This window comes from Corvus moneduloides, chromosome 6 (genome assembly GCF_009650955.1).
Source record: "Corvus moneduloides isolate bCorMon1 chromosome 6, bCorMon1.pri, whole genome shotgun sequence".
NCBI classification, from domain to species: domain Eukaryota; kingdom Metazoa; phylum Chordata; class Aves; order Passeriformes; family Corvidae; genus Corvus; species Corvus moneduloides.
In genome coordinates this window covers 45,835,846-45,858,625 of record NC_045481.1, presented here as the reverse complement: position 1 = coordinate 45,858,625, position 22,780 = coordinate 45,835,846, and the positions used below count along the sequence as shown (strand labels likewise).

Here is a 22,780-nt window from a genome sequence, read left to right as displayed (position 1 = left end):
CCCCTTTAAAATTAATTGAGTGCTGACAAAAAGATACCTGCTTAATACCTAAAACCTTCCCCACATCCGTAGGAGGAATGATACCACTAACAGTTCTATGAAAAAACCGAAGCAGAGGCTGCATGGTCAGCCAGAGGGAGCCCTGTGCTGAGACTCAAGGCCAGGGATCCTTATCCCAGTTCTCCTGCCAGCCAAGTGACCGTGGGGGCAAACTTCTTTCCCTGACACGTATCTGCAGTGTGAAGTTATCACATACTTCACGAAACATTGAGATTTATCAGCACAAAGCATGCTGCAAGAGCTCTGTGTTTTTATTACCACCAAATTCCCTAGCTGCACAACTAACATAAAGGGAATAAAAACTCCATCTCAACCAAATAAGCAGCTAAACTGTGAGTAAAACAGCAATATGGGATACAGACATATTCATTTGCTTGCATTGCTTCCTGCAAAACAAAGATGACAGTAAGAGCCCATATTAACAATTACTCAGCATCACAAAACAAGAATATATAAGCTAGACCTAACTTTTCCTATTGTGCTTTCTGAATGACTTGCCATTATCACTATAATACAGCATAAAAAATACTGCACTCTTCAGCCTCTATTTTTCGATTAACCAGGTGCTTTGGGCATTTCTGTCTATCCCCATTCATAATTACAAGTTGTTATTCCCATTTTCAATGTGACTTGCAGACAATTAAATCTATTTGAAAGAAAAAAACTTGTTTTTCCTTCATAGAAATGACTTATTTTCAAAAATAAAGCAGACCTGTTAGGTTAAAAAGCGAATTCCGACCTTTCCTTCTGCCTAGTTTTGATTAAGTTTCCTCCTTTTCCAGTGACTCTTACAAGAGTTGGAGAAATTCACCATCTCTCCTAAGGCAAGCGGAAACTTAGGAGAAGCTTGCAGTATGATAATGAAATCTCTTGCAGCAAGTCTTCAATAATACCAGTTATCCTCAGGGTACCCAGCCCTCTGAGCTGGAAGACAGATGGGGAATAGAATGAAGCCCCCATAATCCAGGAGGAAATGTTCAGCAACCTAGACATACACATGTGTATAGGCCCTGATAGGATCCACCCAAGGGCACCGAGGGAGCTGGTGGAAGAGTTTTCCAAGCCACTTCCAATTATTTGTCGGCTGTCCTGGTGAACCAGGGAGGTCCCAGCTGACTGAAGTCAGCAATTATAATGCCCATCTACAGGAAGGGTTGGAAGGAGGATCCCAGGAACTACAGACCTGTCCTGACCTTGCTTCCAGGGAAGGTCACAGAGCAGATTGTCTTGAGTGCCAGCATGTGGCACATACTGGACAACCAGGGGATCAGGCCCAGCCAGGATGGGTTTGGGAAAGGCATCTGCTGCTTGACCAACCTGATCTCCTTCTATGAGCTGCTTAGTGGATGATGGAAAGGCGGTGCATGTGTGTACGTGGACTTTAGTAAAGCCTTTGACAGCGTTTCCCAGAGCATTATCCTGGAGAAGCTGGCTGCTCATGGCTTTGTGTGGGTGTACTACTCACTGGGTAAAAAACTGACTGGATAGCTGGGCCCAGAGCTGGTGGTAAGTGGTAGGTAACAAGCGACAGGATGAGAGGAAATGGCCTCAAGTTGCACCAGGACAGGTGTAGATTGGATATTAGGAAAAATGTCTTCACTTAAAGGGTGGTCAGGCATTGGAACAGGCTGCCCAAGGAAGTGGTGCAATCACCACTCCTGGAAGTCTCAAAAAATGTGTGAATGAGGCAACCCAAGTGACATGGTTTAGTGGTGAACGTGGTGGTGCCAGGTTAATGGTCGACTCAATGATCATAGAGGTCTTTTCCAGCCTTAACAATTCAATGATTCTAAGTCCTGAGGGATGCACTAAACAAAGCACCAGCTCATGGGCTGAGGAGGACATTTTTGAGGACTGTCTGGCACAATGCAGTTTTCCCCTAGGTTGAGAAACTCTTGGTTTGCAAATCTTTTCCCTGGTCTCAGCTTCCTGGTCCTTTGTGTTCACAATTTGGGCTAAAAATCAGTTTCACCTTCAGGACTTCTGTTGCCATTTATAGCTGGAAAAGGGCTTCTCAGAGTGAGATTTTTTCACTTCTTATTGATTACTGCTGTCAGAGGAGCCTGTAGGTCTTCTCCATCCTGTCAGCCCTAAGGTGTTTAGTATGGCAAACCAGCCTCCCTGTCAGCAGTGAGGCAAGAAGCAGGAAGAGCTAAAGAAAAACAAACACTGGTGGGAAAAGTGAAGCATTATTCCTCTCCACAACAACTCCACTCCTAACACCAGGCATGCAGGTAGAAAGCCTTTTCATGGCAGAAAGATCCTTTTAAATCCCTCAGAATCTACAACCTGACAGCTTCTGGTCTAGACTCCTTGTCTGTGTGCAAGCACTGCTCTGACACGGGCAGACTTTTCCCCCTCTTTGTGTCAGCGAAAGGAACACGATAGTGTGCCATTTTTCCAGAAGGTCATGTCCTTGTCTGTACAGCACAAGTGACTATTCTGGTTAAATCTCACCTCCCAGTGACAGCACACTTGAGATAACAATTCACACTGCCCGATTTCCATGGTGAAACACTACCTGGGAGACTCACACTTCTTTTGTATGAAGTACAAACACTTACTACACGCATAATCAAACATATTCACTGTCAGCCCAAACAGATGCCCCCAGCACTCATTCACCACACTTACCCAAAAGGCTCTACACCATAAAAAAAGCACTTGTCCTTAGTCTGTAAAGACCACCTTAAAGGCTCAACAGAAGAAATTTCTGCAGAGAAACAGATTTTGCTTGATTGGTTTTTTTCCTGCACACTTTATACAGCAGTGCTGTGCATAATGCTGTTAAGGATGAGCGAGTAAACATGGCCTTAAGAGCTCTATCCTCCAAATCATACAGTCATCCTGTGTGAATATTTACAGTAACAAAGAAAACAAAGAAGCCTCCCACTCTTCTTCAAACCTTGCCTGGAAGCTCTGCTGAGTTAAATACATAATAATACAAAACCAACAAAATCACTAACAATGCAAAAAATTGGGTCAGTCCAACTGCTGAAGGTTTAGGTTTGCTGCATCTCCTTGGCCTAAACCTGTAACTCAGTTTGAGAGCTGAAAGCAAAGTTGTTCAAGTTTTGACACAGTAATTCAGTAAATAAAACAAAAAACCCTAGTTCAATTAAAGACTCTATTAGTGGGTAAATTATGGCCACACTACAGACAACTACAGTACCTGCTCCATTTAATTGCAAAACCTACATGGACTATTAGAATAGCCCTTTTGAGGGGACTGTGTAACAACAGGTACTTTAGTTTTCACAGACAAAATGAAGGGCAAAAAAGTAACAAAAAGCATTATTTTCTAGCATAAATCACTGAGATTTTGTTCATTCAATTTGATTGACACAGGGTAAGGTTAACTAAATAGAAGAGATCTTAATTCCACTTGTAACTAACATGAAAGACATAGATTCAAAGAACATCAAAACTAAAGAAAATACATTAAAAAAAAACCAAGGGAAAAAATCCTACACAACCAAAACAAAGAAACAAACAAACCCCAAACACTACAAAACCAAAGCAATCTGAGACCTAGGAGCAGGAGGAGAAGGATTACTGAAAATCAAGCCATGTAAAAATTTCAGACACCACCCTTCTAGGGTGTGAGATTAACCAAGCCCAAAGTTGATACCAGTTAACATCAGAGGACTTCAGTTCCACTTCACACTATGGACCTTGGTCAAATCCTCAGTTTACATGTGCTGCAGAAATCCACAGACCTACATGGACTTAAATAATCACCTGCAATTCCCAGTGAAAAGGGACACCATGCAGTGGTGATTGTTTCTCTGAGTGTCTTCAGTAGCTTGACAACAGTCAGTACTTTCTGTTTGCTATCGCCTGTATTTTCTTTTAAACTGCAAGCCAGAAATTATTTTTCTTTCTAGATTTCTGACAAAATCTGACTTTCCTCAGCTTGGGACTGGTCACTCTGTCACCTATAACTGTTTAAAGGAAACCAAAATAGGAAGTATTTAAATAAAATAAAGGGGGAAGACTGAGCCTCTATCGAAAAGCTTCACCACTTCAGATATATCCACCTGGAAGTTATTACAGGGTTTTATTTCTAGCTTTAGTCTTCCAGAAGATTCAGAAATATTTTTCCCTACAGGGCTTTAGAAGGGGCTGAACATAAACACCAATGCATCATCATCTTCCTTTCTGCCCACTTCAGGAGCTTCACTCTCTGAGATTATCCCAAATATATCTCAGTCTCTCAGCCATTTGTTGCTGGGTGATCAACTATATAGGTACAGAAACACTGCCAGGTGGTGCAGCACCTCTTTTTTTAATCTGTTTATCTGTACTTTCCACAGTGTGTTCTTCTACACCTTCACTGTTTTTGTAACACAATTGAAAGGACTGGACCAGTTTTTTTCCCCTATTTAAAATACATAGGCTGTGCAAAAAATATGCAAGTTAGGGGGAAAGACTGAAGATTGACAGATTTCATGCATGACTTTGGTACGTAAGTTTTTATTTATTATCTTTAATTATTTTTTTCTTTAACAGTGAATTCTCATATCAGCATTTGTCATAAATCAAAAAAAATGTGATCTGAGTAGGAAAGAATACAGTTGTGCTCAGTATTCAGGTAAACAACAGTCACATCATATGAAGTTACTTTGCCAGTAAGAAAAAACAGAGGATCCTGGGCTAATAATTCAATTCCCACTTCAGTCCCCTCATGCAAGGGGTTCAGTACAATGTCTTTCCAGGGGACCGCACCCCAGTGGAAACAAGGAAACAGAATCCACATCAGCAGTAAGCAAGATCTCTTTGTACCAGTCTGATCCATTATATTAATTGTACTACTTTCTGCAGATTGTCATTTCTACTGTCTAAAAAGCCATTCACTGAGGCCCACAGGTGAAATGCAATTATCTACTCAGAATGTTATTTCAAAACAATAAATCGATCACAACTACTCACGTACCTGATGGAGGAATGGGAGCTCAGAGCACCTGATGTGATCCCAGCTGACAAGGTGGCCTCTCTGCAACCAGCAAACTGGGACCTGCAAAACAAGAGCCCATGGGTCAGAAGTTACATGTCTTTTACAAAATACAAGGAAAACAACTCTTAACTGTGCCTTTGGAAGCACAAAAGAGACCCCCCCCTCATTAACTATGCTAAAACCACTGGACTGAAACCTAACAGAGAAAAACCTGGCAAGGTGTGAGTTTTCATTAGTGTGACTATAAAGGGATGGTGAAACCCACAGCTTGGCTCATGAAGCTGTCAGAATGACAACACCCACCGATGGCAGCAGGAGCAGAGCAAGGGGGAGACATCACATTCTTGAGCTGGTGGGATCACGTTCTTCACTCTCAATGGGATTTAAGCTCCTTTCTCCCATGGGCACTTGTGAACATCCCACACAGCATGTTTCCACTTAGGCCCATATTCAAGCACTTCATTAGAACAGGGCAGCATTATCAGCTTCTTTGCATAATCTGAATGCCATTAAACACTGGATCAGATATGAGCACTTCATCCCATTAAACACTGGATCAGATATGAGCATTTCATGGACTTGAGACTCAAAAAAGACATATACAGAAATCCTACACATCCAGAATATATAATGTATAAATCCAATTCTGGGGAGGCGGGAAGTTTTGAAAAACAGAAATACAAGAGCCTTAGAAGAAAAATTAAAAATCAGCTTTCTAAAATCAAAATGTTTTCATAAAACACAGAGCATTAGAATCTCTTTATGACATAATATTTTGGATTTTAAGAAAGTTATACTTCTGAACTTTTTGTATAACCACAAAAGCTAATTTTTCATTTATAGTCTTAAAAGAATGCTGAGCTCTCCACAAAATCTCATGCACACAGAAATTGAAAAGGTTTTATTAAACTTAGGAAACTAAACTTAAAAAAAAAAAAAAAAAAAAAAACCTAAAAAACCCCTATCAGTAGAACAGCAAAAGGTGTAATTAGTGGCACCACACTGTACAAAAGAATGAAGTAACTGCACATAGCACTGGACAAGACAAGGCAGATGGAAAATTAAGCCTCCATCCTAGGTCAGGTCATTACCCACATGATGCCCTGCATTAAAACTTAACTTCACAGAATCTCAGGCTGGTTGAAGTTGGCAGGGAGCCCTGGAGGACATCTGATTCAACTGTCTGGTTCACACAGAGGCACTCAGAGCCAGTTGCCCAGAATTGTATCAGACAGCTTTTAAAGATCTCCAACCACAAGGCTGCACAACCTCTCTGGGCAGCCTGTGCCAGCACTCAGTCACCCTCACAGCAAGAGTATTTTCCTGATATTCAGACAGAACTTCCTCTGTTTCAGTCTGTGCTTCTGTTCCTGTCACTGGGCACCACTGAAAAGAGCCTCCCTCCAATCTTCTTTGTACCCTCCCTTCAGCTATTTGTATGTATTGATAAGATTCCCCCTGAGTCTTCTCCTCTAGAAGTTGAATAGTCCCAGCTCCTTCCTCTCAGCCCTTCTCAATTACTCATCTTTGTGGCACTTCACTTCCATCATGATAAGACTCACATACAAATGTACACTGCTTCTCGACTGCACATGAAATCTTGTCAGAGCCCACAGGACACTTGTGCAGATATTAGATCCCTTCCTAATGCAAAGTGCCTGGGAATCAACACTCCGACAGCTTGCTACCAGCAGCAAAAAAGTGACATGGTGACACTTTCCTTGCTCCAGGAGCCCCGAGAACTGGAGAAGAAATCATGTGCAATGGCTCTACTCAAGTTTCTCACCCCCCATCACCCCAATTATGGACTAGTCGAAAGGCTTTGAAGGGAAGGCTTTTAAGGGAAGAATGTTTTAAGCAGAATAACAAGTGTTTTTATGCCAATGCAATGACTTCCATAGTTATTAAGGCAGAATTAGTATACTTGGGAGTGAGAGAAACCATCAGCAATGGACAATTAAGAGTACAGATTAATCCTCAAAGACAAGGTACTTAAAGACCTAATAGCCTGACTGAAACCAGTGAGATCAGAGAGAGATTTAACTCTTTCAAAGGGCCTACAAGGCCTTTAATGCTTATTTTCCCAGTAGGCTTTCCCTGCCTTCGGTTCAAAGTTATCCAAAGGGTCAACTTCAAACACCTGTTTCAAATAAAGAGGATGACAGTGGAGAATTCAACCAGACAGACTCCACAGGAACAAACACAGATGTTCAACACTCCTGTCTGCTACTTCATGAGTTAAAAAAAAAAACAAACCAAACCTGCATTATCTAATTACTGAATAAATGAAATAGATTAATTAGGTTGGACAATCAGAAGAAATAAGGCCATTCCTTCCCATTTAAGCACACACTCAGTACAGGAGACGCACCGAGAAGGGAAAAAATATCTATTGCAGAAATTAAACATTTCAAGTACAGCACTAGAAGATCTTTCAGGAAATAAGTGATTCTATATGGGGAAGGAAACTATGAACTACTGATTGCATCAGTGTGTCCTTACCCACTTCTGAACACTTCTGCTGCCTAGAACAGCATTACTGCGTCAGGCATGGAGCCTGAAGTGCCACGCAAGGTACAAAATCTGCTCCCCCTCATAGTATCTTTTATCCAAATTGCATCTATAGCACAGAAACAGATTATTCACAACTGGGAAAATTCATCCAAACTCTGTTTCCCAGCAGCTTTTAAGAGAGAGGACTATAGAAGGGAAGCATGAATGGAGATCGTCTAGGGAGAATGCTGTGTAGTAAAAAGGACCTCACTGGGACAAATGTGTCTTTATTTTTGTTTCCAGCTTATTAGAACAAACAGAATCCCATATTTGTTCCAGTTTCAAATGGCAAAAGCAACAAAACCAGCAAAAATTTGAGTAAAATTAAAGGTGGAGGAATCTTTTCTATAATATTTCTGCTTTGTTTCCAAGCCAAGAAAGTGCTTGTATGTCTTCTGTATCCCTTGATCTAGTTGGATTTATAATCTTAGAGAGAGAATTTGATTGACCTAGTGAACTCTCTTTAAAGATCACCACTACTTTAACTCCTTTGCTGTAAATCCTTCCGCATTTTAGCACAGAGATCTACATATAAAGATAAAACTGACCAGGCACATAGCCCAGAAATAAATTCTGAACTTTTGCCTGAAGCAGAGGAGAAGCTCTATTGTCCACCTAATGAAACATATCTATAGGAAACATTACTAAAATCTAAAATTTAATTATAAAATTAAATTAAATCAATAGACTCTAAATAATTATTAAAATCTAAAATAGATTTCTTCCCTTTTCCCTTCCCTTCTGTTTTCATTTTTCTTTTTGTTTTATGAATTTATTTTCTCACATCTGCCAGAAAACTAGATAATAAGCAATGTCAGCATCCATTTTGTTGAAAATTTCTAAAACCATACTGACCCCATCAAAATATTGACTGCAGAGTTCTTCTTTTAACTTTTCCATTTAACTTTCAAATGATAAAAAATTCGAGGTCTCTTTGTTGTCATAATGCAGAAGCTCTGCTAGCCCAAGACTGCGGCTGTTGATTGTTCACTGAGGTTAACTCACATTATTGCAGAGAACGAGCTCAAGGCCAGTGCAACTTCAGGCTTACTTGACATCAATCACACTGTGACTTTTCAAACTCCTGCTACAGAAGCTCCCTTTAACAAAAAATTAAGCTTCTTTGCCTGTGATTATGTATTCAGCCTAACTAGTCCCAGTTAAAGCAAGAGGGATGTAAGGTCAAAAAAATGTTTCTGTCACCTTCCTTGCTTGGTGTTTGTTTAAATTCTGCCTGTCCTGGAAGGAGGAAAGTGCTGTTAATGTTTTGATAGATTAAATGAGAGTTTGTATTCAATAGCACTGCATTCAATACTTTCTTTAATCAAGTAAAATAATATCCTAGGAATATATATAGTGGATTTTTTGCATGAAAGTTTCAATAGCATTCTTAAAAATGCATACCCAGTGCTGACACTGAAACATATCCAATCATCTTAGAATCATAAATAATTACTTTTAAAGCCTCGTACAAAGGCAAATTCCTTGCTCTTCTGCAGCCACTCCAATTGTTGTAGGGAGCTCAGTTTCCAGGGGGAAGAAAAGAAGTATCACAAATGCAAACCAGAAATCTGAAGGGCAGTAGCATTATGGCCAAGGTTAAACAGACTAGATTAAATAAATTATATTTTCATCATGCCCTAAGTGCAAATAACAGGGCACTCTGTGTCCTGAGAGGGGAGACATCTCTGGCTCAAGACCTCCCTGCCTTGGTACACAAGGTTCAGCCCTGGCTGAAATTCGGGATTAAGAGCAGGCCTGAGTCAGCTGATGGGACTCCAGGACTCCAAGCAACTGAAAGGAGTGGGGAAGTCTCCAAATGCAGATTAGAAAACACCTGAACACCAGCCATGTGAGCCACAGTCCTTGCCCTTGCAGCTGGAGAGAAGCTCTAATGAGCATAACCTTCACAGGTAGGTCTCACCTGAGAGTGTGTTTTTAAGCAACGAGGATCACATCACACACACAGACACATCTGACGCAGCAGCCAGACAGTCATTACCTCTTCATCTCCCCTGATGTGTGAGACACCTTACCAAAAGAAGGCTTGTCAGAAAACTTTTTTTTTAATACTGGCACACTGAAGGCTCTATTTCACTAGGACCCAAAATCAGTACATTTACCAGCTCTTTCTGAAACATTTCCTTTCAGCATTATTAATTGGATTGTTTTCATCTCAAGGGAGAAATGACTGGCAAAATGTTTTACCACCAATAAAGAATCACTAATTCTGACATTTATGTGGAAAAAGTGACTATCAAAAGAGTCATTCTGGCATAAGAATTTGATGGCTCATAAACAACACACCACCCCACCCCTGCCATGTCCGTGGAAGAGCCCTGATGGTGCTGTCTGCTGCCTTAAGACAGTATCATCTATAATGCCTACTACCAAAAGGCAGCCTAAAGCCTGGGGTATCAAAAGTCAATTGAATCTGGAATTTCTCAATGTATGCCATCCTGTAGCTGATTTTTGCCTTCTCTATATATCCTCATCTCACTATTTGCAGAGATCCTCAGGGACCACATTTCTCTGCTCTGCATCTCCTGAAGCACCAGAGCAGAAAGAGAAAAGGACTGAATTTTCTTTCTTTCTTTCCCTTGACAGAAATACCTCTGCTCCTGACAGGCTGCATGGTAGCAGAATGCTGCAATCTACTATTTGATAAGAAAAGGCAGAAATGATGAGCTCCACAGCCTCCCAAATCCAACACAGACATCTAAATATGTTATCCCTTGCACTGCGTATTAGCTTGGCACAGAAATTTTTTGTGTCAATGCTGTATACAGATTATTCACAAGTAAATAAGATTACAGCCAAGGCTGGGAAAGCTCATTCCCCAAATAATAAATTCCAGCAGCTCAAACAGAGATCACTACCATGGGGAATAGGACAGTTTGTGTGTGTGTTTGCTTTTTTGTGTGTGTGTTTGTCACCCAGCTTCACCCTCGAGCAACTCATGTAGCTGAGGTATTCCAGAGAATAAATCCATCTGATCTTCTCATATTTCCTCATCAGATATAATTTAGTAACAAGTATGCCTAAACTGTCCAGAAGCCAGCATAGTCCTGAGGAAAACAAAACCTAACATCAGGCTTTTGAAGGCTGCAGGACCAGATACAGAAACAAACCTGCAAGGAAGTGAGGATATCATTCCCATCCTCAGAGACCCACCAGACTTCAGAAAAATGACAAGGGCCTTTTGCAATATATTTCAACTTCAACATATGAAATCAGAAAGATTATAAAATGTCAAGGCAATTCAATCTTTTGCTTTTGCTTACAAAGAGCAAGCCATTTATCTAAAGCACACTTAAGGGGCTTTGATCTTATCTGATTCTTAGAAGACATTTAAAATAGCAGGACAAGGAAGGTAAATTCTGTGCTCCAGGATATGACTTCAGACCTCTGAGAACAGGGACAGTTATACAGGTGAGAACAAGGAGGAAATTAGTGTAGGATCACGCCTGCCCTCCTCCCTAGCTTCCACTGACAAACAAACTATTGTGGTTCATCCCTAACCACAGCAGCAGCAAGGACAAAATTACCAGGAATTCACTGACTGTCAGTCCCACAATAGCCTGCACTGCTGCTGGCAGCAGGAGTTTTCAGGGAATTCCTCAGCTACGCAGCACTGAAATGGAAGAGTTGTGATGCTTTCTGCTTGTACCTGGGGACACCTTTCTGGTTGGGCTCTGCTCAGCAAGATTGGTGATCAAGACTTCATCCTGTCCCAGCTATGCCTGCTTCAGGTGGGCTTTCTTTGCTCTGGGACTAGACAGAAGCATTTAAAACACAGAAAATTTCAACCTATGGTTGAACACACATTTTTCACTGCTGTACAGCACCATGCCAGAGATGAACACGTTCTTTCCTGTGAAGATACACAACACTCACAATCACTGAGGTAAATTCAAGTAAAGAAGGTTTTGTCATTTGCCTGGCTTTCATAAAGTTTTTTCCAGTTTCGGGCTGGAATTTCAGGTGTTTAAAAAAAAAAAAAAAAAAAGAGGGGAAAAAAAAAATCCCTGCCAAGAACAACCAAAGCTCTGGTAAGTGAGATATTCATCTCAGGAATAACTCCTTTATTTGCTATGGAGCTGCAATGAAGCTCAAGCTCTTGGGCCTTGCCTTGTTCTCACAAACTTGTGCCTGGCCCTCTACCTTCACTGACCCGAACTCAACATTCCAGCCTGATCTTAGACCTGCCTCATCTCCAAGCTCTGGATCACTGCCCTTTGGGCCATGGACACTGCTGGGCCACTTCAGGCAATGACACAACCTTGTCAGTATATTCAAGTTTTCTAAGCCTTAAAAGCTCCTTGAGGGACAGGGGAAAAGAAAAAAAAGCCTCCTCCATCCCAGCTCTAACTATAAGCTGTCATACAACCTTAGACAAGTACAAAAAGCTTTCAGCACAAGTCTAACACGCAGCCATGCATACTGCAAGATGATCCCTTTTCATTCCAGCTGTTCTGTGGCAGTATTTTCCAATGCTTTCTTCTTTGCCACAAAGTAAATCATTGAAAATTCTGCAACAAACCCACAGCAGTTAAATTGCCCACTTACCTTTCTCTATTATCTAATTTGCATTAACTACATTCAGCTTAATTGAAGCAATTATTTAGTTAGTACAAACTGGTGGTCATGAACATACTCCTGTTGAAACATTTTGGGTTGCACACAGACCAATTACCTGCTGAATTGCACAGCACCTGATTCAAAGTTGATTCAAAGTTGAACAGAAAACCCTCTAGATGGTACACGGCTTTTGTTTTCAAAAAGCTGTGATGCCAGAGGAATGAAACTAAGAGGGTTGACAAATACAGCTTTGAAACACCTACCCTTCCATTAAATGAGTTTAACTTATTTAGAAATCAATAAATTATTCCCCATCTCTCCCACCAACAATAATATGTGACTGCTACTAATATGTGCATGGTAAGGGACAGGATGAGAACCTCACTTCACTGAGAGCTGAGTGCTCATGCATATACAGCACTTTAATAAGTAAACAACTAGATGGCATACACAAAAGACAGGTGGAAGAAGGCTGGCCTACATGTCTTTCTTGAACTTAAGACACATCAGGTACTTGCCTAAGGATGCTTCACTGAAGTTAATGAATTTTGTTTGGGAATTATCTTAATTAATGCCTCTAAATATACTTTCCTCCCACTTTATAAAGACAACTATGCCTGGGAAGTTTATGGAGACAGACAATTTAAAAACACCCCCTTGAAAAACAGCTACCTCATGTGAAGGACAGAGACAACAATGAAGAGCTGAGACTTTATCTGGCTGGAATTCAGATTGCCAGGAAAAAGAATGGCCACTCTTAGGGACTGCACAGGACTGCTCAAAAAAAATGTACAAATGTACTTCAAACGTGAAGGTCCCCATGGAAAGGTCAAGATATTTATCAAAATCCTCTGCTGACCTCCAAAGAATTTATACCCAGATCACAAGACACAGCCTTAACCTATTTACGAGTAGAACAAATCCACATGTGATGCTGATGCTCCTACCACCCTCCCACAAGGACGGATCATAGCACACAACATGCAGAGCTGCTACAGGCCTCCCGAGTGACTTGAGAAATCAATGGCAAATATACCTAGACCTCATTTTTAAGAGGGCTGCAAGTCAGCTGAGGATGAAGTGAGAAGGGACTGACAAAGTTTAAAAGACCAATTCATGCTTCTTGCTCTGCGAAGCAGCTGCTCACACCTCATGGGTAACTTTTCCTTAGCACTGAGTGTTCGCTCTCTGGCAGCACTTGGTCATTTTTCACCACACACCAAAGTCCCAGCCCAATACCAAAGGGCTGCCTCTCCTTCCTTTTCTCCTCTTCCCCTTAACTGAAAGGATTTCCAGGAATTAGCAGGCCTCCACATGTTTGTTTTAAACAGCAGCTTCTTTACATTCCCACTAAAAATACAGAAATCTATGAAGCCTAAGCGCCATTCTGCACAGAGGGTGCTGAAAAATTAAAATCCTTTTCTTCATTGGAATGAGCCCAAAATATTGTCATGCCAACTGTGGTTCTAAAGATGCAGGCAAGATAAGTTGAACAACAATCTACTGGAACATAACACTTTAACAAACTGCAGGTATGTCCAACCCCCAGATAATTGACTAACAAATCACTGACAATCAGAGAAATGAAGGCCAGAATAAGGAAATTTCTTCTCACTTCCTATCACCTTCACCAGCACAACTTCTAATGATCCCAGCATTTCATTTTACATGATGCTAAAAAAAGGGAAGGCAGGCAATTCAAAATTTATGAGGAGCCAAGGGAACCTACTGAGTGCCACCTTTCCTGTCTCATTCCTCATGCCACTGGCATAAACTGGGTTCACAGTCTCCCTCACTTAACAGCCCTATGTATCTTGCATTCATCTGTCTCCCTGTCTGCTAGCTTTTAATACCATTTACCAACATTAATTTCTTCTCAGCTGCCTTTCTCCCTCCAGGGTTCTCTGTACAGCCCTAAGGGAACTCAGGAAAATACATTTTCTACCATTTATTCCCAGGTCCTCAGGGCAAGGCACTACACTCATCCTTCCTCAGGCTGAAGAGGACCAGGTGGGACACTTTCCACAACAGGCTAAAAAGGCTGCTGTACAAACTTGGATGCTTACAGAAGTGACTTGCTGGTACCACCAGAGGCTCAGGAGCACAAAATGAAAGGGTAGTCAAAGCCAAGTTTTTTTTCTGTACAGGAGAGCTGTACACAGGAATGAGACCAGAAGAGTTGGGGTTTAAGATATAATGACAGTATAGAAATGCAAAAGTGCTTTTTCCTGGCAGGTATTTGTTTCTCATTTCCTGGGTTTTCTGTATATGTTCTACAGCATTTAAATCTAGCTGCTGGAGCCTCAAAAGCACAAAGGTACCTAATACAATATTCCAACCAAGTTCCTGTAAGAAATGCCTCAAAGCCATTCGACTGAAGGAAGAAGCAGAAACATTTACCATCAGGTGGCCTTCTCAGCTACAAAAATTTGCATCACAAGCGTCAGCACTCTAGTGCTACTTGCAAAAGCTAAGTCTGCCAGAGCTGAAAATAATATTCAGTAGCAATAAAAACTACTGGCTGTGGCTCGTAGTGAAGGAAAACTTTTTGGATAACAATTTCAAACAATTTCAAAAGGGTTGAGATACCAATTTCTGTATGGAACCAGTCAAGACTCAGTCAAGAGGCTCTGAGGAGGCCCATCTTTTACAGAGATTTCAACCTCCTGTCCGTCAAAGCAGAGAAGAAAAAAAACAGTAGCAAAACTGAACTGAAAGGTAAGGTGCCAAAGCAAAACTGAAGCTCAAGAGAGGTGACAATGTGATTTTCTGACATAGCCAGGACTTGTGATTCTCTGCTAGGTAGAATATACAGAAGGTTACAGAAAAATGTGGACAGATGAAGCAGCATATAAAAGCCTAAGGAGAGCAGTACACGAAACTTGTTCTGAGCCACTTTCTGACCCAGAGGCTAACCTAGACTGGGGTTCTGTTCCCTATGACAAGAGAAAGTGAGGAAAGATACAGCATGTCCTAGATAATATTTATTCACAATGCAATATTTAGAAAATCTTGTTTCCTCAAATAGAAAAAAAGAAACTGAACAGCAAGACGAAGTTGTTCAGGTTCTATTTCAGCTTCAACATTCTTGTCAACCTGTCCAGTATACAAAAGTTTACTGTCAGCTCTTTCCTGCTACAAGTACTTCCCTGACTGCTCACAGGCCTGCTTGCCAGCACCAGAGATACTTCTCACATTTTTCTTCTCTCTTACACTCTTTCAAATACTCATTCCAGCAACAGATATCAAAATGATAAGGACAGCAGAACAGAACAACAGTTTACTCTTATCAAATAAAGGGAACAAGGTAGCCTTGGAGAACTAGATAAGGCCGACAAAACAAAAGTCATGCAAAACACAAGCAGGATGCCAGTTCAGCTCTGCAAGGCTAACACAGTAGAAGTTATGCAAAACAATGATATTGTGGTTACTCAAAAGTGGGGGTCGAGGGACAACCTCCTAAAAAGGACACCAGACACTGAAGACAGACCCCAAAGAACCATATAGGGACTTCTGATAAGAGGTGTGACTATGTAGAATAAAGTAATGCCGACACATCAAGTAAGCAGGGAGAGCTAATGAATGTGTAATCAGTGTGTACAATAAAAGCTCTGCTTCCCCGATGCTCGGTGCACTCGAGCCTCCGAGTGACCAGCGCTGCTGCAGTGAGGAATGCCTGCTTTCTAACACTCAAAACTGTGTTAGAAAGTTTCTGTCAGGCCGATTTCGGCATCATTTTTGGCAACTCCCAGTGGGACACTCTGCCTGATCTCCCACGGATCCGAGGGATCTCTGGATCTTCACAACAGCACCGGGACTTTCCTGGAGAAGACCACAGATCCCCGGACCAGTCTGGGACACGGGTAAGATCCTATTTGATAATAAGGCATTCCTTTGGGAATTCTGCCCATATAAGACGTGTAGCTCTTCCAGTGCACTGGGTGGGTTATTTGATACTCCAGAATTCAGTATTTGACTGGTTTTATCGATTCATAATTGTTTTGTATTTGCATTTGTGTCTGTATCTGTATTGTATCATTTTGGGTCTAGTACTCAGAGATGGGTAGTGGACAATCTAAAAGGGGCATTTTGAAAAAATCCCCACTTGGTTGCATTTTGCAACATTGGAAAAAGATTGGGGGTCCCCCTGGGGGAACAGCAACCAGGGAGAATTTAATTAAGTGTTGTAATCAGCGGTGGCCGTTGTACAAACTAGACTCTGGAGAAAAGTGACCACAAAATGGAACCTTGAATTATAATACACTGTTAAAGTTAATGTTGTTTTTAAGACAGGAACAGAAATGGGATGAGATTATGTATGCTGACATGTTTTTCACTTTACGGAATCATCCAGAATGGCAGAAAGATTGTGGCTTGAATCCAGCCACCTCAGACCCTTTTGTGCTGGCTCTTGAAAAGGACAATCAAGGAAAATGGTTAAAACATTGTTGTTCTATGTGCAGCACAGGACAAACTTGTTCTAAACATCTCCCCAGTATGAAGAATGATTTAGATGTTATGGTCAGTCCTAATTGCAGGCTGGACGGGGGAACAGAAAATCAGGCTGCTGAGACTGATATTATGAGGGAACTAACATGTAAAGACGTGGATTTAGCAAGTCTAGAAGAGAAGATAGAGAGGCCAGGGAGGATGTATCAAAGAGCAGAGGAGAAGACAGAAGAGACAGAGAGGATGTATCAAAGAGCAGAGGGTTTTAGTCCAACTGCAGAGAGAACTAGAGCTGAACACAGAGATGTGAGAGCAGCTGCCTTCCATGAGGCAGTCGGTATGGATGGTCCAATTACAGTAAAAGTTCCATTTTCAATAATGGACCTTAATAATTGGAAGTTGATTGCTGGCACCTACCGAGATGACCCAGACAAAATGGCAAAAGCATTTGAAATGATGATAAAAATCCAGGATCCGGACTGGAAGGATATAGATACTATGTTAGAAATGCTGTTTGACAGTACAGAAAGAGAGATGGTTGTTAAAACCAGTAGGAGGTTTGTGGAAGAACAAATTTTGACAGGTAACTTGTCAGGTACCTTGGACATTAATTTTCCCACTGTGGATCCAAAGTGGGACCCTAATGTGCCCATGTTTAGAGAGAGATTAAATAGATACCAACAATGGATACTATATGGAATTAGAAATGCCATACCGAAGGTTATCCATATGTCAAAATTATTTGAAATTAAGCAGGACGGTAAGGAATCACCTACCGAATTTTTAAATCGCCTGAAAGAAACAGCTCGAAAATATACTAATCTTGATCCTGAAACAGAGGAAGGAAAAACTCAATTAGCCCCCATATTTGTGGGGCAATCCTCAGATGATATTAGAAGGAAATTACAACAGGCTCAGGGACAAGACCAGTATGATTTAGGGAAGCTGTTAGATGTTGCTTGGGGAGTTTATCAGAATAGAGAAAGCCAGCAAGAAATAACTAAACAAAAAGTAGTTGGAGTTAATGAAGGAATTTCCAGAGGAATGGTGCCCCCGGAGAAAGGAAGGGGACAAGGATGCAGACAACCTACCTCAAACCCCCCCAGGAGACTTGGTATTAATCAATGTGCATACTGTAAGAAAGACAGGCATTGGGAAAGGGATTGTTTGCAGTTGCAACACATGAGCTCCCCTCCCGTGGCTGTCACTGATGATGACTGAGGGGGACCAGAGGATTCTGCCCCAGCAGAACCTCTGGTTACAGCTAAGCTGGGGAAGAAGAAGGTAAATGGGAAGGTAGAATTTTTTGTAGATACAGGAGCTAGTTACTTAGTGCTAAATACAGTCAGAGGAAACTTGAGTAATGTTTCTGTAACAATTGTTGGTGCAACGGGGAATCGCAAAACTCGGCCATTTTTCAAGCCCATTCATTTTAAATTAGGAAAACAGTGGATGACTCACCAGTTTTTGCATCCGCCCAATTCACCAAAGCCTCTCCTTGGGAGAGATTTATTGGAAAAACTAAATGCTGAGATTAAATTTAATAATGGCAAAATACAGGTTATTATTCCAGAACCTAATTATGTGGAAGCCTCTATTTTTGCATTACAGTATCCAAAATGGGATCCATCTGCCAGTATCACTTGAGGATGCAGTGATTCTGATAGTCTGGGCTGGAGAGGTACCCAGGAGATCCAAAAAAGCAGAGCCTGTAAGAACTAAATTGAAATCTGGAGCAGGACCGGTAAGGCAAAAGCAGTACCTTTTGAAAATAGAAAGTCATAAGAGGTTATTACCCCTTGTGGAAAAATTTATAAAATATGGCCTATTGAAGGAATGTGAATCCAGATTTAATACCCCTATTTTGCCAGTTAAGAATGTAAACTGAAGGAAAGGCTTACCAGATGGTACAGGACCTTAGTGCCATAAAAAAGATAGTAGAAAATACACACCCAGTAGCAGCAAATCCTTATACCTTACTAACAACCTTGAGTGAAAAATTTAAATGGTTTATGGTATCAGATTTGAAAGATGCCTTTTTCTGTATCCCTTTGAGTACTGAGAGTCAAGAGCTATTTGCTTTTGAATGGGAAAATCCAAACAGAGAGAGAAGTCGTCAACTGACTTGGATGGCTCTACCACAGGGGTTTAAAATTAGCCCCACCATATCTGGAAATCAATGGGCAAAAGAACTGGAGGACAGGAAAATCAGAACCCTATTGAAGTCTTGTTACAGTATGCAGAAGACATTCTGACAGCCACTGAAACTAAACTGCAACGCTGGGATCAGACTGTGGCATTGTTGAATTTTCTGGGACTAAGTGGATACAGAGGATCCAAAGACAAAGCACGAATGTTCCAGACCACAGTAACCTGCCTGGGATTTGAAATTCTCCAAGGACAAAGGAGGCTGGGACAGGAATGAAGAGAAGCAATTTGCCAACTCCCACTGCCACGAATGGTAAGAAAATTATGTACATTTCTTGGGATGGTGGGATGGTGTCTCCTGTGGCTCAGCAGTTATGGGCTGCTAGTAAAGCCATTGTATGAGCTGTTGAAGACAGCTGAGAAGGACTTTATAGTCTGGACTGATGATTCATGGGCTGCCTTTTTACAACTTAAGCAAGCCCTTATGCAGGCCCTGCTTTGGGGCTCCCAGACCCCATGTGCCTGTTTGAACTATTTATCTATGAAAGACAAAACATAGCACTGGGAGTACTGTCGCAGTTCCCTGGGGAGAAGAGGAGGGCTGTAGCCTACTTTTCAGAGCAACTAAATGTCAGCCAAGGCTGGTCTAGTTGTCTGAGGGCAGTAGCAGCTACTGTTATCCTGATCCAGGAAGCGTGAAAAGTGACTTTGGGACAAAGCATTGTCATTTTTGTACCACACATGGTGCAGTTGGTACTCAAGCAAAAAGGGGGCTACTGGCTCTCTCCCAGCCAGATGCTAAAGTACCAGGTGGTCTTGCTGGAGCGGGACAATGTGACAATCAAAACAACTTCTATCATTAATCCTGATGTGTTCTTATCTGCCCAACAAGTAGAAGGAACCCCAGAGCATGACTATGCTTTGCTTTGCTTACAAACTATAGAGGAAGCATATTCCAGCAGACCTGACTTACGAGACAGACCCTTGGAAAGTCCTGATTGAGAGTTGTTTACTGATGGGAGCAGCTTTGTCCAAAATGGAAAATGACTATCTGGATATGCAGTGACGACACACCATGAGGTAACTGAATCAGGGGCGCTCCCCTCCAATGTGTAATTGCACTCACTTGAGCTTTGGAAGTGAGTACAGGAAAATGAGTTAACATTTAGACTGATTCAAAATACACTTTCGGAGTGGTGCATGCATGCAGGGCCATCTGGCAAGAAAGAGACCTTTTGGCATCTAAAGGCACATTGATCAAAGGTGGAAAGCAAATCTTGGACTTACTCAAAATTATCCAGAAACCAGCAGAAGTTGCTATTACACACTACAGTGCACATCAAGCAGGTAAGACCAAACTGGAATTGTTTAGCTGATAAGGCTGCCAAAGAGGCAGCAGAAAAAGGCATGTTTGAAAACATATCTTTAATACCCCTGCCAGAAATACCTCTCCCAGTAGAAAAAAACAGAGTATAGTGCTAGGGACTGTCAATTAATTGAAACCTGAGAAGCAAAATTTGATCCACAAAGCTGGGCAGTTACTCCAACCAGGCAAGTAGTGGTCCCAGAACCGATCTTGAGTGAAATAGTGGATTGTGAACATAAAGGCACTCAGAGGAGTACTGAAAAACTTTTGAAACATTTGCAAAAATCTATAATTGGGTTTAAAATGGCTCAGATTGTACAGTCAAGAATACAACAATGTACAGTCTGTAAAAGAAACAACCCTACCACAGTTAAAAACTAGTGCTAGGAGCCATGGAATTTGGAAATGTTCTGGGTGAATACTGGCAGATTAATTTCACTGAATTACCCAGAAAAGGGGGGTATTAACACCTCCTAGTTCTGGTGGATAACTTTTCTGGGTGGCCAGAAGCCTTCCCCTGTCACACCGATCAGGCTAAGGAAGTGACTAAAATACTGTTGCATCAGGTAATACCTAGGTTCAGGGTACCTTTGGGAATGTCATCAGCCAGTGGTTCCCACTTTAATGCAGAAGTGGTACAAGAGGTTAGAAAAGCCTTGGGAATAGCATGAGATCTTCATACTCCTTGTAGACCCCAAGCCAGTAGCAAAGTAGACTGAGAGAATCATACAAATTGCGATTTGGTAAAATATTGGTCAGGAAACCTCCATGACATGGGTCCAAGCCTTATCTGTTGCTGTACTTCAAGTTAGAATTCAGCCATGGGACACCAGCAAAATAAGCCTCTATGAGTTGCTATATGGTCAACCCTACCACTTACCACACATTCCAGGAGACACACACCTAAAAGGAGGGGTCGACTTGAATAATTACCTCATTTCTCTTCTTAAAACTTCATGGGATTTACAGCAAGCAGTGGTCATCTCCAGACTGATGCGATTGGACACACCAGCACACGAGTTCCAACCAGGAGACTGGGTCTGCTCGAAAGACTGGGGAACATCTCTGCTCCAGTCAAGTGGAGGGGACCTTTCCAAGTACTACTGACAACTTTAACTGCATTCAAACTGGGCAGAGTAAAATCATGGATACATTTTTCCAGAACTAAAAGGGCCAAATCCCCTCAGGTAATCAAACAAACCAAGATGCTTGTTTTGCTATCAAAGCTGTAGAGTGTCTACAGATATCCAGGAACTTTGAAGACAAACTCAGATTTTTACAGCTCCAGATGGCGCCTCCTGGGGATCTGAAGGAATCTGGACCAAACTTAATGCATGGTTACCCAGCTGGACTTGGTTAAAACATCTCTTGATAGCTGTCACCATAATAACTGCTATGTGTGTTTTAGTTTGCATGATGATTCAGTGTTATAGCTGTTGTAATGCCTTATGCTATAAGCTGAAATATAGATATTACTACACTAGTTCCCAAAAGGAACTTAGTCACAAGAAAAGGGGGGACCTGATAAGGACAGTAGAACAGAATAACATTCTACTCCTATCAAATAAAGGGAAGTAGATGAGGCTGACAGAACAGAAGTCAATAAGACACCAAAGAACCATATGAGGACTTCTGATAAGGAGTGTGACTATGTAAAATAAAATAATCTCTATATATATCCAAAAAAAAGGGATAGCTACTGAATATGCAATCACTGTGCATGATAAAATCTCTGCTTACCCAACACTTGGGACACTCAATTAATTAGAGGAAGGATTCTCTGAGTGATAACGTTCTGCAATAAGATGCCTGTTTTCTAAACTCAAAACTGTGTGAGAAAGTTTCTATCTGGCCAATTTCAGTATCTAAGCTCCAACTGGCCTTGCATAAGGAGCAAGGTGTTTCACAAGGCCAGCTCTGCAGGGCGTTCAGCACACCACCAGGATGCCATGCAATAACCACTTAAACTGCTGTAGTAAAACACTTGGGTCTAGTTTGAATAGAAAGGGGGGAAAACTGCCAAGTTCCTAAGTAGGGCTCTAATAATAAGAAAATTGAAAATTTAACCTCAGCAAAGGTGCAGATTACAATCCTATACTATAATGTTACAAACAGTGCTAAAATACTGTGTATCTTCGAAGTAGAAGTCACTTGAACATTTAACAGCAATTGAAGAGCAGCAAGCCCTACTTTGCTAGAAAAGAATAACATCTTTAATTGAGCTTTTAAAAAGTGACCAGGACTTTACAAGGGTAGATTCCTAGCATTACTTGACATGGAGACCGTTTAAATAACTTCATGTTATACATCATTAAGCTGAAACATTCAAAACCAAGGTAGAGAACAAAGCACATCAAGATTAAGTGATCTGCCCAAGGTCACCTGAAAATTTTTCTGAGAGGCAAGCAGAGAAACTAATTTTTGACAAATCTCAATGACCTGACCAGAAAAACAGCCTTTCCTCTAACATTTTATCTTGGAGTCATCATATGCAGGTGCAAATATTTATGTAAAGGCTACGCTCATCCCTGAAAAGAAGTGCAAGCAGGTATCTCCTGAGTTACCCAAGCAAACTATGTACTATAGCAAAAATTGGGTGTACGCAAATCAGAAATGAGTCAGTTTAGTGCTCAGGGTGTGCTCTGTCACTAAAACAGAATGCTGTC

At 41.3% G+C, this 22,780-nt stretch overlaps 2 protein-coding genes across 4 annotated transcripts in view; one reads left to right on the top strand and one right to left on the bottom strand.

Moving 5' to 3' along the window:
• The window catches only part of TSPAN4 (tetraspanin 4), a 429,626-nt gene that overhangs the window by 270,948 nt on the left and 135,898 nt on the right, over positions 1–22,780 (bottom strand). For all 3 annotated transcript variants that reach the window (XM_032110834.1, XM_032110833.1, XM_032110832.1), the window contains exon 2: positions 4,997–5,077. The gene's annotated coding sequence lies outside the window, so the exon portion shown is untranslated. The remainder of the gene's footprint in view (positions 1–4,996; positions 5,078–22,780) is intronic.
• LOC116444967 lies at positions 16,008–21,094 on the top strand. The gene is made up of 2 exons (XM_032110829.1): positions 16,008–19,061; positions 19,692–21,094. Exon 1 carries the CDS (start codon positions 16,427–16,429, stop codon positions 17,819–17,821), a length of 1,395 nt encoding a protein of 464 aa, XP_031966720.1. The 5' UTR covers positions 16,008–16,426; the 3' UTR covers positions 17,822–19,061; positions 19,692–21,094.

Coding starts and splice junctions, on each gene's coding strand:
- LOC116444967 (XM_032110829.1), top strand. CDS start 16,427: ATGTTGTTTTTAAGACAGGAACAGAAATGGGATGAGATTATGTATGCT.